Source organism: Perognathus longimembris, chromosome 13 (genome assembly GCF_023159225.1).
Source record: "Perognathus longimembris pacificus isolate PPM17 chromosome 13, ASM2315922v1, whole genome shotgun sequence".
NCBI lineage: Eukaryota > Metazoa > Chordata > Mammalia > Rodentia > Heteromyidae > Perognathus > Perognathus longimembris.
The window spans coordinates 23,966,929-23,984,357 of NC_063173.1; the positions used below are offsets into that span (position 1 = coordinate 23,966,929).

The following is a 17,429-nucleotide window of genomic DNA, read 5'->3' on the forward strand; positions in this document are numbered from 1 at the left end:
TGCTCCAGATCTCTTCTCAGATTGCTTCTTGGGCTACTACAGAGGCCACGGCTTAAATTTTCCTTACCCAAGGCCATCAGCTGCTATTGTCTTCTAACATCCATTTGCGCTGCTTTGCGGGGACACTGGCAGAGGGGATGGGAATGGAAGCCCTTCCCACATCCCTGTGCTGCCATCACAGCCTCATGCATACATCCTTGTTGTGCCTATGCACGCTGAGCGCTCCCACTGGGGCAGCATGGGGACACTGCTTGATATGTGTGGGAAGCAGAGTGGACTGGGTGGGGGTGGAGCAAATGGAATGGTCAAATTAGGTCTTCGGGGGACGGAGACTGTGTAGTCAGGCTTCATCTGTATGGAGAATGAGGCAGACCAATCAGATTGGGTCCCTGTAAGAACAGCATCAACCCTGTGGGTTCTTCTGGGGACAGAATGGAAGGTTTGATAGGCCTACTCTGTGAGGGACAGAGTTACAGAGGGATGAGATTGGGTCCCTGTGAGGACAGAATAGAAGGGATGACTGAGCCTACTCTGCATGGGGGACAGACAGTTACAGAGGGGCCAGATTGGGTCCCTGTAGGGACACAGTAGAAAGTACAACCAGGACCAGGGCAGCAGAATGACCAGATTGGGTCCATATGGAGTGGTGGGAGCAGGCTGAGTGATCAGATGTGGGGGAGGGGCCACATGAACCAAGTGACTAGCTGGGGTTCAAACAAGATGAACTAGAGTAGATCAGATGGGGCCTGGGTGGGGCTGGGGAAGCCTGAGTGACTGGCTAGATGTCACTGGAAGGCAGCCAGTCTGCAGCAGAGGGGTGTGAAAGGCCACCTCTTTGGACTGGAACCTTTCTGCGTGTCTGTCTGTCTTCTCCCTGAGCTCTGTGTCTGGCCCTCTCCCCATGACTGCATCCACGCCATCCTGTCTCATTGGCCCTGCTCTGGGCCCTGAACCTGGCTCCCAGAACCATATGCTGGGCCCATCACCAATTCATCTTTTTGCAAACTTTGAGCAAACCCAGGAGTCCCTCCATCCCTACCCTGTAGGCAGCCTGCAGGCTGCCTGAATGGACTGAGCCCCCCCCCCCCCTCCAGCCTGCCTTGCACCCTCTTCTATGGCCTAACCCCTTTCCACCCTCAGAGACTGGCTGCCCGCTGCCAAATGCCCTACCTCCGGCCTGTTCCTCCCTCACTAAACAGTTTTCAGTGTCTCAATAGCTTCTGCTTATATGTTTGAAGATTCCAAACTGAATGGGGAGGTGGCGAAGGCCGCGCTGGCGAACGAAGACTGCCCCCACATAGACCAGGCCCTCACTCCCGATGAGGGCCTGCCCTTTACCCGCTCTGGCACCCGCGAGAGATACGGACCCTGCTTCCTCTTATCAACCGGGGAGTACGCGTGCCCACCTGGTGGAGGAATGAGAAAGGGTATGTAGAGGAAGCTGGAGCTCTGTGCATCGGCTGGGTCTGCCTCGCACTCCTGCAGATGGGTGGGCAGGGTGGTGGGTGAGGGGTGCTGAGGGGCAGGCAGGCACATGAAGGGTGGTGGTGAGGACAGAGGGATAGAGGGAAACCCCAGGGATGGTCCCTGGAGGCCTGAGTCCCTTTCTGCTCAAAGTGGAATGTCAGGCTGGCAGAGAGAAGCTGAGGCCAAGAGGTTTGTGGGCTGATAATTGAGCTAAGTAGTAGAAAGGGGCTTGCACAGGCTGACTATGGGCTATGACCATGGGCAGGGGTACCCAGGGAGGCAGGAGCAACCTTGACTCTCCCAGACTGCTTGGGCAGAGGCAGGGAAGGTCCAAATAGGGAAGTTATCTCTCCTCCCATTGGTTGAGGAGGACAATAAGGTGAGCCTGGGTTGGCCAGGACTCTGTGAAATTAGCTATGGATCCATCCTTTGAAGAGAACCAATGGCCAGTGGGAGGAATGAAGTGAGCAGAAATTTCAGGGCTTAGGGATAATGCCACTGTCCACGCAGAGGTAAGATGTGTGCCAGTCAGAATATGCTAGTGGCAGAGAATTTGCCAAGAGGAGATGGGAAAGTTGGACTTAGTGCAGCCCCTTCTATCAGTGCCCATTGGCCACTGCTCTGAGGTGGTCAGCGCCCCCTTGTGGTTGGCAAAATTTGAGATGGATGGTTTCCTTGCAATCACAACTCCAGGCTGATCCTGTTGAAGAGTAGTAGCTTTTATTGGAGCTTGAGCATGGGCTGGGGAGGGGACTAGAACACTCAGCCAAGGCTCTAGGCACTGGTTTGGGCTGGGAAGCTGAAGGAGCCTCCCCAAGTACCTTAGACTGGCTGGCCAGCTCATGCATGTTTTGGGGCGCTTTTGGGGCGCCGCACAGGCTCACACAGCTGTATGCTGATGGGGGAGGTGGGTAGCGGCGGCCCAGTCAGACCAGTAGTTGGAGTTGTTTTTTTGTTTTGTTTTTTTGCCAGTCCTGGGGCTTGAACTCAGGGCCTGAGCACTGTCCCTGGCTTCTTTTTGCTCAAGGCTAGCACTCTGCCACTTGAGCCACAGAGCCACTTCTGGCCGTTTTCTGTATATGTGGTGCTGGGGAATTGAACCCAGGGCTTCATGTATACGAGGCGAGCACCCTTGCCACTAGGCCATATTCCCAGCCCCATGTTGTTGTTTTTTAAAAGGAACAGCCACAGGCTGTTGTCAACTGCTCCAAGACCTGAAGTGGTTAATACAAATAGAAAACAGACTTCAAAATCAAGGGTAGGCCTAGCAGCAGAGGGCAGCCTGCTCTGAGATGAAGGGAAGCCCATGGGTCACAGCACTTAGTTAGGTCCACATGCCTAGGCTGGCCCCTGCTTCCTTATCTTGCTGGGAGGCCTCCGGGACCTCATTGTGCTGTGCCACTCCCTGCATGGTGCTGCATGGTGGAAAGCTGCCAGCCTCAGGAAGGCCCCATCCTTGCCTTGGATGGGTCTGCTGCTCCTCTTTGCAACTGGCTTTTTCCTAGGTGGGATTTCTAGAACACTCAGAAGCAGAGTCCACCGAGGGTAGGGGTGGGAGTAAGGGGGAAGACTGTTCCCAGTCTGTACCCTACTCAGGAGACAGGGCTGCCTGTCTCCTTCATCTTGAATGTTGCATCAGCTGGTGCAGCCTACAAGATCAGACAGGAAGAGTGACTTGCTGTGCTTCCAGAGGTCCAGGGGATGTGGGACTCATGCAGCCCTGCCTCCCTGTGGCTAGTGAGCCCTGCACAGCCCCCACCACCCATAGGTGATACTTATTTCTGAACCAACATGGGTTGAGGTGCCAGAGCCTTTGGGAGGTGCCACATCCACCCAGCCCTGCTCTTATGGGGTCCTGCTAGCCCCAAGGACTTGCTTTTCTCAGGTTGATTTCAAGTCACAAGGCCTTCAAGTGTTTGAGCTCATGTACAGATTAGAAGTAGGGAGTCTACTGGTTCCCCCAGGAGGGAGAGAACGAGGCTGCTAGGCTGGCTCACTGCATGGGAAACAAGCCAGCTGGAGAAGAACCTGCCTGCCTCTGCATGCGGCTGTTCTGTCTTTCCTCCTCCTTCTTAAAAACTAAGTACCAATTGGGATGGGAAGGCCAAGAAGAGAAGCTCAAGTGTTAATTGTATTCTTTACATACAGATCTTTGCAAAGAAAGCCCTGTCATTGCTAAGTATATGCCGACAGAGGCTGTGAGAGTGACTTGACCAGGCGGCTTGGCCCAGGACATTGGTGGCTATTAAGCATCTGGGTGGACCTGCAGCCCCTCCTCACCCTCGGACAGAGTAAATTCACGCCACGCAGGTTTGCCGGACGAGTCCGAGCGGCCCAGGCATTGTACTAGGACGGACGTAGCTTTTTCTACGGCCAAATGGTAACTGACCGTAGAGGATTTCTTTTCCTTCTTTCCATTTTTATCAAGTTTTGTTTTATTGGGGGGAAGGGGGTGGACGGGTTCCTTAGCATGACTTGCATGGTTTTCACCCAGAGAAACCAAACCCACCAACCCCCCTTGCAACTAACTGTATGACTACAACGATAACAAAAAGAAGAAGAAAAGAAAAAGTCCTATATTTTCTTTCAGAGCTCTTTACTTTTTACACACATTGTTGGAGCCAAACTGTAATGGCATTGGTTAGAAAAACCTGTACATTTCTGAGCGTAAGGGCCGGGGAGGAAAAATGGGGATGGGGAATGGATTGCATCCTCTTTTCTTTTCTTTTTTTTTTTTTTTTTTTTTGTATACAAGATCAAGAGTAACAGTTCTAAAAAGGGCAGTCGGTCAGTCATCGGTCATATTGACCTCACCTTCATAGTCCATCTCTCATGTGGAAACCAAGAACTTTGCTCCAAATAGAATCGTGGAAGCTCGCACTGCTGCCTTCTTCCCTGTCTGGCATGCTTGTGACCCAGCGGACATCTCCCCAAGATCCCCGACAGCGGCTAGTTTAGGTTGATTCTCTCATCTTAGCGGTGTGTAGATCCACTGTGACCAACTTTCATAACAAATTGTTCCTAGTAAATAATCAACACCGTATGGATTCTCCAAGTGTTATTTTAAAACCAGGATGTAGAGCAACCAAAAGTTCAGAACCATTGGAGGGGCACCCTCCTCCATCTTTATTAAGGTACAACCTGGCATTGTATGCAATTTAGTTCTTCAGAGTATTAAAAAACAACAACCCTGCATGCCCAATGTTATGCAAAGCGATTCGAGCATGAAATAAATTTTGTATCATGGTTTCTGTATAGTCTAAAGCAGATTTGTTTTCCTGAAGCAATTGGAGGTTTGCAGAGACACGTTTCTGCATCTTGAATAAATATAGTATTTTCCCAACAGAAACAGAGGACAGTAGCTTGGCTTTGGTCTGATTCTAAAATTAGTGGGGTTTTTTTTTGGGGGGGGGAGATGATATTTTTGAAAAACACATGCTTGAGTTGAAAAAAATGCAACATCTCGAGCTTTCACTGCAGCTCACAACATTTCCTGGAAAGAGAGCAACGATGCTTTAGCTCAACAACCTCCCCTCCCTGGGCCCTGCCTGGCCCTGGAAATAAAAAGCTGACTTTTGAGATGAAGCATGGATTTGGGTTTTTATTGCCTTCAGGCAGTGTCGAGATTCTGTTTGGGGCCTCTGGTCTGCTATGGCTGGGCTGGGCTGGGCTAATGCCTTGGACTATGACTAATCTTGCAGTCTTGCTGGAGGAAAGCCAGGCTCTAAGGAAGACGTTACCCCTGATGGATGGATGGGCAGGGTGGCCTCCTGGGCCACAGATGCTGTTGGTTGGAGTTGGGGGAAGGAAGCAGCTCTCAAAAGGTACAGGGTGTGTGAAGTCTTGGTCTTCAGACCAGCACATCCTCTGGGTGGTCACCTGATGTGGAAACTTCTCCCTGAATCATGTCATGTTGATAAACTCTTGAATGTGATCATGTCAGTGCACCTAGTCACTCTGTGCAGACCATGGCAACCTCCCTCTCCGGGCGACTGTAGAATCTGATGGAGCCAGAGGCTGGGGCTGTCAGGTCCGAGTTCCTAGCCATCTATATTCTCGGAGGGCTGGGTCTGAGGAGCACCTCACTGAAGACCCTTCCTTCAGCCCAGAGATACCTTGGTAGTCTCCTCTCCTGGGGATGTTGATTTGTTTGAATTATTCAAGTTGAGTGGTGGTGGTGAGGGGTAGGTAAAGAGGAAGATATAGAGATCATGGAAGTCAACCTCTGTGCATTTAAAAATTTTTATTATTATAAAGGTGGTATACAAAAGGGCTACAGATATAAATCAGGTAAGGAGTACATTTCTTTTTGGAGTACATTTCTTCTTCCCTTTGCCCTCTGATTAATTTTTTTCTTTTTTGCTGGTCCTGGAGCTTGAGCTCAGGGCCTGGGTGTTGTTCCTGAACTTCGGTGCTCAATGCTAGGGCTCCTCCACTTGAGCCACAGCTCCACTTCTAGCTTTTGTGCTTAACTAGAGGTAAGAGTCTCATGGACTTTCCTGCCCAGGCTGGCTTCAAAACGTGATCCTAGATCTCAACCTCCTGAACAGCTAGGATTACAGGCATGAGCAGGCCCCCAGCACCTGGCAACCTCTGTTCATTTTACAGATGAATAAATGATGCCCATAAAGGAGAGCAATCTGCCCAGGAAAATGAACAAGTGGGTGTCAGTTCCTCTGATTTCAGTTCCCTTAACAGTCCCAGAGTGGCCTGAATCAGTGATCTGAAGGGTGGGTGGGAGGTTAAGAGGGGTGCTGAATTTTCATCTACCAGGTTTTCATCCCTGCTTAAACATCTGCCCTGTGAAGTCCAAGGAGCAAGAGCATGGGGTTGGTGGAACATTTGGCCAGGGGTTTTGTGAATAAAGGGTCTGTAATAACCAAGTTTAAGGATGCACTAGCCAAACTACTTTGGCTATTGCAGGAAGGAAAGGTCATGCTTATGTAACCCAAGGATCTATCAGCAAAAGAAGAGTCTGAAAAACACAAAGCCACCTGGGAAATGGGTTCTCAGGGACACAGTAATTAATGGGAAAAATATACACCAAACATCTACTATGTATGTGTGTGGCGGGGGGGAGCATCTTACTAACATTGTCTAATGATAGCTCACAACAATTCAACAGGCCCATTTTAGAGGCAAGAGAACAAGATGAGAGAGGTAAAAGTGGCCCAGCACCACACAGCCAATGAAGGATGAAGTCAAGCTATTAACCCAGGTGGTCTAGTTAACCAGACTAGAGTTAGACTACACTGTCCCTCATTAATTGAGGGCTTCCTGTAGCTGATGCTAAGAGGTGAGATTAGCAAGAAGACTAGACTTGCTGGTCCTAAATCTCAGGGCCCTCAGGACTTGGTCTTCTGCCCTCCTCATGGTGCCATGGGTTTGGTAGAAGGAGCCAATTCACATCCTCCTTCAGGTTTTCCACCCATAGCTGGCCAACATCACTCACCTGATGCCCTTCAATTGGCTTACAAGGAGGCTGCTAGCCTCCCTAACCTCCTTCCACACATTCATCTCCCCCCAGTCATTCTTAAACTCGGAGAACCATTCTCCCTCTGACACACCCACCAGTGCCCCAGTAACTATGATTGCTAACTTAACTTCATAATGACCACTAATCCACCTTCACTCAGAAGTGGGAGTTGCTGTGGGCATGGTGGGAGGGCTTTATCCTGAACCTCACACCTGGATTTATCATTCCTACATTACCAGTTCATCCAAGGTTGATCAGAGGACCCTCACTGCCCACAGGGATAAAGGTGGTACAGATACCAGGGAAGCTATGCCTATGATCAGGAAGGGAGAACAAAGGCCGAAGTGCATATGGAAACTTCCCACCAATTTTTTTCATGTTAGCCATTCAAATACCACTCTATGGCCAAAGGACATAGGGAGTTCATGCCTCTCTTCCTTTTCTTTCTTTTTACACAGGAGAAATATGAAGGTAATTCATTTAGTTGATCAGGAAAGATATATATTTTTAACGACTGGGTATTTTTCTCAAATTAGTTCTTCTGTCTCTAATGAGCCTAGAGATGGATGGTACTGGCATTAATTGAACAGTGGCTAAAAGACTAACAGCATGGCTCTCAAACATTTGTAAGTGAGATAAAACAGAAGATGGGTATAGACTATGGTAGTAGACTTAACCTCCACTGACTTACCCTCCCCACCTCAAGGAGTCCCTCAGGGAGGGACATGCATTTACATATTGGGCATTTGTATACCAGGACCAATCCTTGGTGAATGGGTTCCCAAACTGACCAAGCCCAGTCCCTTGCTTTCACAGAGTTCTCAATCTATTAAGAGTAGGCTGCAAAGTGTGAGAATAAGCAATAGCAATCAAAGGGTGAAGAAAAAAATTCTAGGATACACTTGCTAACATCAACACCTTCTTGCTTATCATACGACACTCATCAAGCCAGCTAGTAAAGTGACCTGGAGAAAGGCCTTCTGTCTATGTTCTGTACAGAAGGGTAATATGGAGGAATCTGAGGGAATGGGGTAGTCTATAGGGTCTAGTGCCCAAATGCACTCATTCTTCCACATATAGACCATCTGAGTCATGCCTGCTCCAAGAATGATCTGACTGAGCTCTAAGACTTTTAGGTTCCAGGTCCAGGGCTTAGGGCTGATACACCCAGAGATCTGACCGTGTTTTAGGCTGTGAAAAAGTGCTGAGACACTTCTTCCTGATGCTTACAATTAGGCCTTAGGAGAGGTGTTAGGACTAATGTTGCCTTCAATAGGAAGAGATGGGAAATGTAGTCCTTTGTCAACTTGGCCTCTTAAGAGTCTACAAGGTGGCCACAGAATTTGTAGGATACCCCCAGGACTCTGAAGACCTCTAGGTTTAATGGTGATTGAGGGTTCTTCAGCTTTGAAGTCCCGGGATTATGAAATTTCCTGAAGCCACTGGAGCCAAGCCATCACAGACCTCAAAAATCATAGCCACACAGGTAGTTCCAGAGTCCCGGCTGGCTGGCAGAAGACATAAATCATCTGGCAGTTTCACTGGTTATAGACTCCTTTGTCTGTGCTAGAGAGTCTCCTCTGATGTGTCTTTCTGAAGTCTTACTTATTCCACCCCCCCCCCCACACACTTATTTCTACATCTCCCACCTCAGCTCCACAGTCTTCTCCCTTAGATCCTAGCCATCAAAACAGGAATATTTTCCTTTCCAAAGCTCTGCATCTCAATATCTTTAAACAGGCAAACTACAAGCTCTGGGCCCACAGTGTAAAATCGCAGGGGAGATTCATGGCTGCTCTGCGTGTGGCCTGGGGACCTCTGTATTGCTAAATCAAAGGTTATTGGATCAGAACTGCCACGGGCTAGGAGTGGTTTTCTGTTTTGTCCAGAAAGCAAAAGGCTTCTTTGCTCTAGTCTTCAGCTTTCCATGTTCTTTGGTGAAGATCTAGGCCCCTCACTCACATCCACTGAGTAAAAAGAATGTCTTTTCCTTTAGCCTAGCCCTCCGGCAAGCAGACTATTAGTGTTATGATTTGTGGTCACCCCAATTATTTGGGCTTCTTGCACCCTTTTCAAGCCAACACCATGCCCCAACAAAGCAATTCACTGGTAAAACTTTCGCTGGGAAAAGGTCCTTTATTAAAAGTTCTCCGTCATAGTTCCCCGTTTCTGGACCTGTCTGATGGGCTTTGTGTGGGAGATCCTGATTGTCTTTTCTTGCAGCTTCTCTCTTTGTCCATGGCTACCTGAGAGCCAGTGTCCTTAGTGGCATCTGGGGAAGGGTAGGTGACTTGGCACTCCTGGCCCAGAGCAGTGTGTGCTGGTAGCTGACAGAGGGCCAAGGAGTGGCCAGCCCCACAGCCCACAAGGAGTCCTGATGCTGACGGCAGACCCTGCACAGGCTTCGGGATCCAGACATTGACTTCAGTGCCATCACCACACATGCCGTGCTCATTCCAGCCCCAGGAGTAACATGCTCCACCTGTGAATGAGAGAGAAGATGTGCAGAAATGGACTGAGATAACAGGGTGCGGGAAGCATCATAAACCTATCATATATATGAGGACACTGAAGCTCAACCCTTGGAGTGTGCAGAAGTGGACTTACTATGGTGCAGGAATCATCAAACCCAGCATGTACATATAAAACCGAAGTTCAACACTTCCCCCATGTCACTGCCTCTCCATTTCAGTGCTTCCCATCTCTACCACTCGCAACTATTCATGCCTCGATCCTGGCTTTTCTCTTTAGCCCTTCACTCATCGTTACGCCCATATAACCCATCACCGAGACCTGCTAACTCTACCTCCAAGTAGCTCTCAGATTTTCTCCACATCGCCCCATCTTCTTTGATATCACACTTCCTCAGACCACTGTTTTCTCTTAGCTGGAGCACAAGGTGATCCTCTGCCATAGTATCCTGCTTCAAAACCTTCAATGGCTCCCTGTGGCACTTACAGAGTATTCTCCTTGGCCTTTGACCTGGATTCTGACTACTGCTGGTCTCACCTGCACAATTCTGCTTCTCCCTTCATCAAAACTGAGAACTCATAGTTCCTTAGCTATGTCCTGCAAGGCCTTCATTTCTCTCAAATACATTACTTCAGGGGATTTCAGATCTCCTCCTTCTTTTGACTCCAGTCCAAATGCCTCTCAGAGGCCAGACTCCTGTCCACACATTCCAGACTGGATTCTTGTTATTGCCCAGTACTTTTTCCTCATTAGGATTGTGCATTTTGTAGAGACGTATAATCTGTGCAGAGATGTATGATCTAAAAGAAAACATTAAAACAACCACTGGCCCATGAAAGAGAGCTCAGCCCTAGAAGAGGGTGCCACACCTAGGAAGAAGTGAAAAGATACGGTGGATGAGTTTTCCTTCCTTGTTAACTTATATGTTCTGTAGTGAGGAAAGGAGTGTGTATATTTTGTTCACTGCTGTGTCTTCAGTTTAGTGCCTGGGATGAAAACATGAACAAGCCCAAAAGTAACCAAGTCAGGAGTCGACCTCAGGGCAGAGACTGCCCCGGGTACCGCCATCCTATTGCGTCAACTCTTCCTGGGTGTTGCCCCCTCTGCTACGGGCTAAGCTCCTGCCCATTCACCCATGGTTGTTTTCTTTTTTTTTTCCATTTTTTTCTTTTAGACATAAAAATAACACATCCTTCTGGCAAGAAAAGAAAAAGAAACAGTAGAAAATATGGATGAGTATAAAACAAAAAGCAGACTTGTAGTCTTACCTACTATTAAAGATGCTTATACAACTTGCCTAAACCTTTCATTTGTAAAACTTTGTAAGTACATTCTATATTGATTTGTAATTGTTATATATTTCTGTCCTCCTTGTCCCCCTAATATATTATAACACAAACACTTTTCTAGGAAGTTGCAATTTATTGAGAAAACAAATTTAAAGTAATTTGCCTGAAATTTGGAGATAGCTCAATATGCAGAAAAGTACAGAAAATAACTTAAGAGAAATATACATCCCCTCACTGAAATTTAGAACACTGTTATCAGTTTGTCATATTTGCTTCCACCTTTCCTTAAAAAAAATCTTACAGTTTAAGCCCCATCTCTCTCCATCTTTCCCAGCAATAACTACTATTTTGAAGTCTGTGAACACTTATTTGCACATTGGTTGTATATTTAAACATATATTTAAGGACATATATACTCAATGAATATTATATAATGCTTTTAGTTTGCTTTAAAGATTTATAAAATATTATTAATCAGAGTCTGAAGACTACTCGGCTGGGTAGTGATTAAAGGTCCTTCAGAGTTGATGTCCTGAGATTATGTAACTTCTTCACCCCAGTAGAGCTATTACAGAAACCAACAATCATAGTAACGAAGGTCTGCAGTGCTGTCTGGGTGGAGGTAGACAGAGATCTGGCCATTTTCACTGGTTCTAGACTCCTTTGTCAGTGCAGAGGGCCTCCTCTGCTAGGTCTTCCTGACGTCCTGTCTGTTTTCCACTGAAATCATTTCCATTCCTTCTTTCTCTTTATATTCAGCATTGAGACATTTCATCTGCTAGTTACAGATCTAGTTCGTTCATCTTCATTTCAACTGTGTATAGTATCTCATTATGAACATCCTATTTCCCTTGGGATGGATAGCTTCCTAATAGTAATCCGGATTGCTACTGTATTATGCAATGCCATATCATACATAATATTATACAATAATGATACTAACATGGTCACTATTCTAGACAGTACTGCAATGAACATCTTCAAACATGTTTTCTGGTAGAAGAGGTGTCTGCGAGTCATATTTTATTTTGCTCTCCCAAGTGGCTATGGTCATTTATACTCCCTCCAACAATATGAATTTGCTCCCCTATATCTTTGCCTTTAGACTCTTGTTACTGATAAGTGCACTTAATTTGTTGGCATTTCCCTGTTAGTAAGAGGGAACATTTCTGTATTAGCCAAGTCTTCTATGGATTGCCTATTTAACACCCTTTGCTTGTTTGTTCTTTGGTTGTTAGCTTTTTTCATGTTGATTTGTAAGTTTTCTTTGTGTATTCCTTTGATATGAATCTTCCCTGTTGTTATGTACAATGCAAATGTCTTCTCCCAGTAGTCTGTGGTGTGTCTGTTCATTTTGTTTATGGTGTCTTTTGTTATACAAATTTATTTATAATGGCTGCCTAATTGCCCATTATGAAGATTAAACAATTTACTTAACCTGTCTGCTATTATCAGATACTTAGGTTGTTTCTAATTTTTCATTATTTTGTATAGCATTGCTATGAACATCTTTATGCATGAATCTTTGTTGTGCTCTCTAATTATTTTCTCAAATTAGATTCTTAGGATGGGAATTCCTGGTCAAAGAGTGTAGACATCATTGAGATTCCTGAGGACTGTTTTGAGTACTTCCAGAATACTTTTCAGAAAAGCCACTTGAAAACAACTTCAGCAGTCTGTGGGGGCGTCTGTCTCACTCCTACCATGCCATATTTATTGATATTATAACATTTAAAAATCTTGTTTAATTTGAAGACAAAAATGGTATCTCATGGTTTTAATTTGTACTTTGATTACCAACTGAAATTGAAACATAATTGTCATGTTTTTCAGTTGTTTATATTTCCACTTTTATGTCTGGCATGATTCCTATCTTTTTTTCTTTATTTTTTAAAAAGTTTAAGTGTACACAACCAAGAGCCAGATGACCCTGGTTCAAATCCCAGCTCTTCCATTTGTTAGTTTGTCATCTCACTGATACTTGGGCTCTGTATCTCCGTTGCTCCATCTGTTAAGCAAGGGTAATAATAGTATCTTTCCCATAGTGTTGCTTACAAAGATTAAATAAGTAAATATGTCTAAAATACTCAGAACAGGGCCTGGCTCAAAGTACTACATAAATACTTGCTATTGTTAACTATTACGAGCTTGGTTGTTTGATATTCTATTAGCTTGTTGTTTGATATTCTTTTTCTGCCATATTTGGCATTGATATTTTTTTCTCAGGTTCCCTTAAGATTTTATTTTTGATCTTTTGATAAAAAGTTAGGGTTTCATGTAGGTACAATTTATGGATCATTTTTATGTTTGATTTCTTCTGTTGCTTGTAAGAATTGAAACTCTGTCTCGATCCAAATCAGAATTTTTTATTTGAATGTTTAAGTTTTTACAATTAATGAATAATTACATTCTGTAAAATTTGTTTTACAGACTACTCTTTCGAGAGCGGGAGAGATTGGCTGGGCACTGGGAATACCCTAATGGTTGCTCTTCCTTTACAGGAAGGCAGCACTGGCCAAAACCTTGGGTTTGGGGAAACACAGATGTCTGCCTGTTTGGCCTGCAAATGAGGAAATGCATACAGAGAAGACAAGCCTAGGCCCCTGGCCCCTGCAGTTCGGCAGGTGCTTTGGCCAATGTGATCTGAGCGTGAGGGAGGGGGTGTGGAAGAGCCTTAGTACCTTTGGGCCCCATTTGGCACCTGGTGTGGGCTCTGTGCCCAGCCCTGGTGAGTGGCACAGCTGACTGTCAGCAGGAATGGGGGTGAGAGGAAGGCAGAGCTGACCTCCCAGCAGGACAAGGCACAATGGGCAGCTGGCAGGTCCCTCTCCTCCTGCCAAAGGGAACACACTGTAAGGAAGCCATGCTTGGGGTTGGGGTAGTCGGAGGCCCAGAGCCAGGATTTGGGTTGAGAAGCCTGGCAGAAGCCCAGAAATTTCTTCCACAGTACTTCCAAAGAAAGTTTTCTCAGTGTGTGTGTGTGTGTGTGTGTGTGTGTGTGTGTGTGTGTGTGTGTGTGTGTTTGGTTTAATTCTAACAAGCCTGTGAGGCAGTCACATTTGATAGATGATTCTCATTTTATAGAGGTTAAGACTGGAGTTCTAAAAGGAGGCAGCATGACTCCAGACTGGGCACCAAACATTGGGTATTATATACCAGGCATTGCTAGATTTGTTCTACACAGAGTAGGTAGGAAGTATTTCAGATTTGAAGGCTACATTAGGTCTCTGCCACATTCACTTTTTTTACATTCTCAAAAGGCCTTTTAAGAATGGTGATCCTTGGGTTGGGAATATGGCCTAGTGGCAAGAGTGCTTACCTCGTATACATGAAGCCTTAGGTTCAATTCCTCAGCACCACATATCTAGAAAATGGCCAGAAGAGGCTCAAGTGGCAGAGTGCTAGCCCTGAGCCAAAAGAAGCCAGGGACAGTGCTCAGGCCCTGAGTTCAAGGCCCATGACTTGCAAAAAAAAAAAAGAATGGTGATCCTTGCATAAAACCAGGCTACAGGTCAGAGTGGACCATGGTGTACTGACCCCCATGGACACCTAATATAGATGTACATTGTACAGTACACATGTACACATAAATTATATAGCATAATTTACAACAGACAATGCTATGCTATCCTGGGGCCCTCCCGTCCGCCAGTGGTATGATCACAGCACATAGATCCCCATTGACTTCACAGGCCTTCTAAAAGGAGGATGGGCCCTAACACAGTGCCTGACACAGGTGGCAACTTAAGGCCATGTGGGAGGCAAACTGTAGGGGAGAGGAGGGAGACAAACTATGGGGGAGAGGAGAAGGCCATGGCAATACAAGAGACACAGCGGATGGAGGGCAGCATCAGATGGGAAGGCCTAGGATGGACCGATAGGAAGTGTGGGCTTCCCAACATGCTGAACCCGCCTTCTATAGAAACCAGCCAGACGGCTGAGCTCAGAAAGCAGAGGGCTGCCCATCCCTCTGCAGAAAGCTGCGTGGCAGGATGTCTGAAGTCAGGAGCCCTTTCTGATTTCAAAACAGGTCTCACACATGTGCACACAACACTCAGGGCCATCTGGGCAGGTTCCAGTGAGAATGGAGAGCCTTCTGACTCAGCCGGGCACTTCCATGTGGGCTGTTGTCCTAGAGGAGAGGAGGAAAAGTGGTTGTGGCCAGACTCTTCCAAAGTCAACTGGAGGATGAGCACACAGCTTTCAAGGTAGGTGGGTGTGAAGAAGACTCCCATCTTTAAAGCACTCTCAGGGGTGTGCCTATCACTTGCCAGGTCCTCAAGGACACACAAATCCCACCCAGTAGATGGAAATGGGACATTGCTGGCTCATGGATATAGAGCTGCAGGTAGAAAGCCCTAGAGTTCCCGAGGCTTCCTGCTCATGGGCTCAATTTAGGCTGTGACAAGTGATGGAGCTCATGTCCACTATACATGTTTTCCCAAGAGTCCAGAAGGCAGCAGAACCACAGGACTAGCAGTGTCCTTGGCACACGCTGGTCACAATACCTAAAGCTGTGCAGGCCTTGTGGTTCCCATCTAAGCCTCTTAGCAACATGGCTCCTCTCAAGGCCCTAGGGTGCTGAGACTACAGCCCAGTGGAGAGACAAATGCCTGGCAAGTGTGACAGAGCCCCCTGGCTATCCCCTGAACCACAGAATGAAGACTATACCTCTCAGAATCTCTTGTAGCTGGATGTGAGGGTCATCATAGCTGTAATCGCTTATGTAATAGCTTATGAGACTCTTGTTAAAGAAAGATGGCCTATGTCCTTTCTCTTCCTTCTTCACCTCTCCTCTATCTTGCCATTGTCTCTGGCCATGAGGATGAGAGCTGCAACTTTGGGATGGTGTTTCGCGGTTTCATACAACTGTCACCTTAATTCCCAACACAACCCTTCATTTTTGGTAACTGGACACAGTGAAGTCAAACGACTTGTGACTCATACAACCATTCTAGTCAGTATGAAAATTACAGACTCCCAAGTCTCAGACTCCTTGTTTCAAATCCTGGGGGAGATGGCGACCAAATGCCCGAGTCTTGGATGAATGCCTGGCCCTGTGGCCAGCACTTAACAATAGAAATTTGCTGAACTCTCACCACAAGCCTGGGAGCCCCAGTCAGATATAAGCTTCACTTCCCAGCGTGGCAATGCACCAGTGCTGGGTAATACACCATTGGAAGAATGGCTGGATTCTTCCCTGGCTGCAGGTACTGACATCATGACTTCTGTAGTTACATAGTCATCTCTAGCAAAACACTGTCTCCTGCCATTAGCAAAGAGATGGAGTAACAGCCCATCCAGCCCATCCGTGTATCCAGATGCTCAATGATGGGAGGCAGGAGCTGTAGTACCAAGCAGATAGCAGAAATCCCACTCAGCCCTCAAGTGCGGGGCAGACCCTCTGCTGCCCCTTTCCAAGGCCCTTCCTGCACCCAGTAATTGGTAGGAAGAGCAGGAAGGAGGGCATGTTAAGTTCTCTGTTGATCTAAGAGCTGTCCCTGACCTGGCCACTGTCAGAGCTGTGTCTCTGCATCTGGCTGAGAGGGCAAGGAGGGGCAAGGTAGGCACCCCAGGCTCTGCAGTCATGTGCTGGGATGTGCCATGAGAATGAAGCCTGGTACATTTGGGGAATGTGCCAGTTGGTGGGATGGTCCCCAGGGTCCTGTGATGAGCAAGCAGCGAGCAGTAAGGAGTCTAGGATTCAGCCTCGCAGGTCTAGGTGGTAACTTCAGGCTAGCAAGGCGGTCTCAGGTTCTCCTCTCTTGCTTGGACCGCTGGCCTGGATCAGGTCTTCCTTCGAGATCTTCCATGCAGGGCCTCAAACCTCTTTCCCAACTCCAGGTTGCAGCCCCACAAGCATGATACCTGCTTCTTTTTTTTGGCCAGTCCTGGGCCTTGGACTCAGGGCCTGAGCACTGTCCCTGGCTTCTTCCCGCTCAAGGCTAGCACTCTGCCACTTGAGCCACAGCGCCGCTTCTGGCCATTTTCTGTATGTGGTGCTGGGGAATCGAACCTAGGGCTTCGTGTATCCGAGGCAGGCACTCTTGCCACTAGGCTATATCCCCAGCCCTGATACCTGCTTCTTGAATCCACTCAGGTCCTTCCCATTGCCATCTCTTGCCCACAGATGAATCCACTGATTTCATGACATGGGTGCCTTTTCAGGCATAAGACTTGTGCTGGACACAAGACCCAGGGAAGGAAGAGTCCCGTGTGTCCTCAGGGCTCCCAGGCCTTGAGGAAGGATGGTGATGGGAACTGCTGCCTATATACCCAAGGAGGATGCAGAGTGTTCACTGCAGCAGTGTGTGGACCATCCAACACAGACAGAACCTCAAATATCCATTGACAGGAATGCTTCAAGAGAGCAAGGTCTAACCCTATTATTAAATAATGCATGGCTATTAAAAATAATGAGGAAGAGCTTGATGGCCCAACATGGGAAGGTATCTAAGACAGGTCTAAAAGAAAATAGGTTGTAGAACAGTAAAGAGTTTGATTCAAGTTACATAAAATTCCTGTGTATTTTTACATGACCTTAAAAATGACATCCCAAACTAGGACCAATCTTTGAGGAAAACAGAGAAATTGGGGGGCGTGGGGGAGGCAACTCTCACTCTCATTTCTTTGTTGTGTATTGTTCAAATATTTTTAAAAAGTAATAATGTAAGATGATTTTTTAAAAAACCAATATATTTCTACGAGACAGAGGTATCATAGAG

General features: G+C 46.8%; 2 protein-coding genes across 6 annotated transcripts in view; one reads left to right on the forward strand and one right to left on the reverse strand.

Annotated features, from left to right (window-relative positions):
- Positions 1 to 5,039, forward strand: part of Kcnc1 (potassium voltage-gated channel subfamily C member 1) — a 40,821-nt gene extending 35,782 nt beyond the window's left edge. Inside the window, exons 3-4 of the mRNA XM_048360669.1 lie at positions 1,239 to 1,427; positions 3,616 to 5,039. Of these exons, the coding sequence (XP_048216626.1) occupies positions 1,239 to 1,427; positions 3,616 to 3,680 (254 nt within the window). The 3' untranslated portion in view covers positions 3,681 to 5,039. The remainder of the gene's footprint in view (positions 1 to 1,238; positions 1,428 to 3,615) is intronic.
- A 4,028-nt stretch (positions 5,040 to 9,067) lies between these two features.
- The window catches only part of Sergef (secretion regulating guanine nucleotide exchange factor), a 205,654-nt gene continuing 197,292 nt past the window's right edge, over positions 9,068 to 17,429 (reverse strand). For all 5 annotated transcript variants that reach the window (XM_048361107.1, XM_048361102.1, XM_048361104.1 and 2 more), the window contains one exon: positions 9,068 to 9,425. In XM_048361107.1, coding sequence (XP_048217064.1) covers positions 9,097 to 9,425 — 329 coding nt within the window. In that variant the 3' untranslated portion in view covers positions 9,068 to 9,096. The remainder of the gene's footprint in view (positions 9,426 to 17,429) is intronic.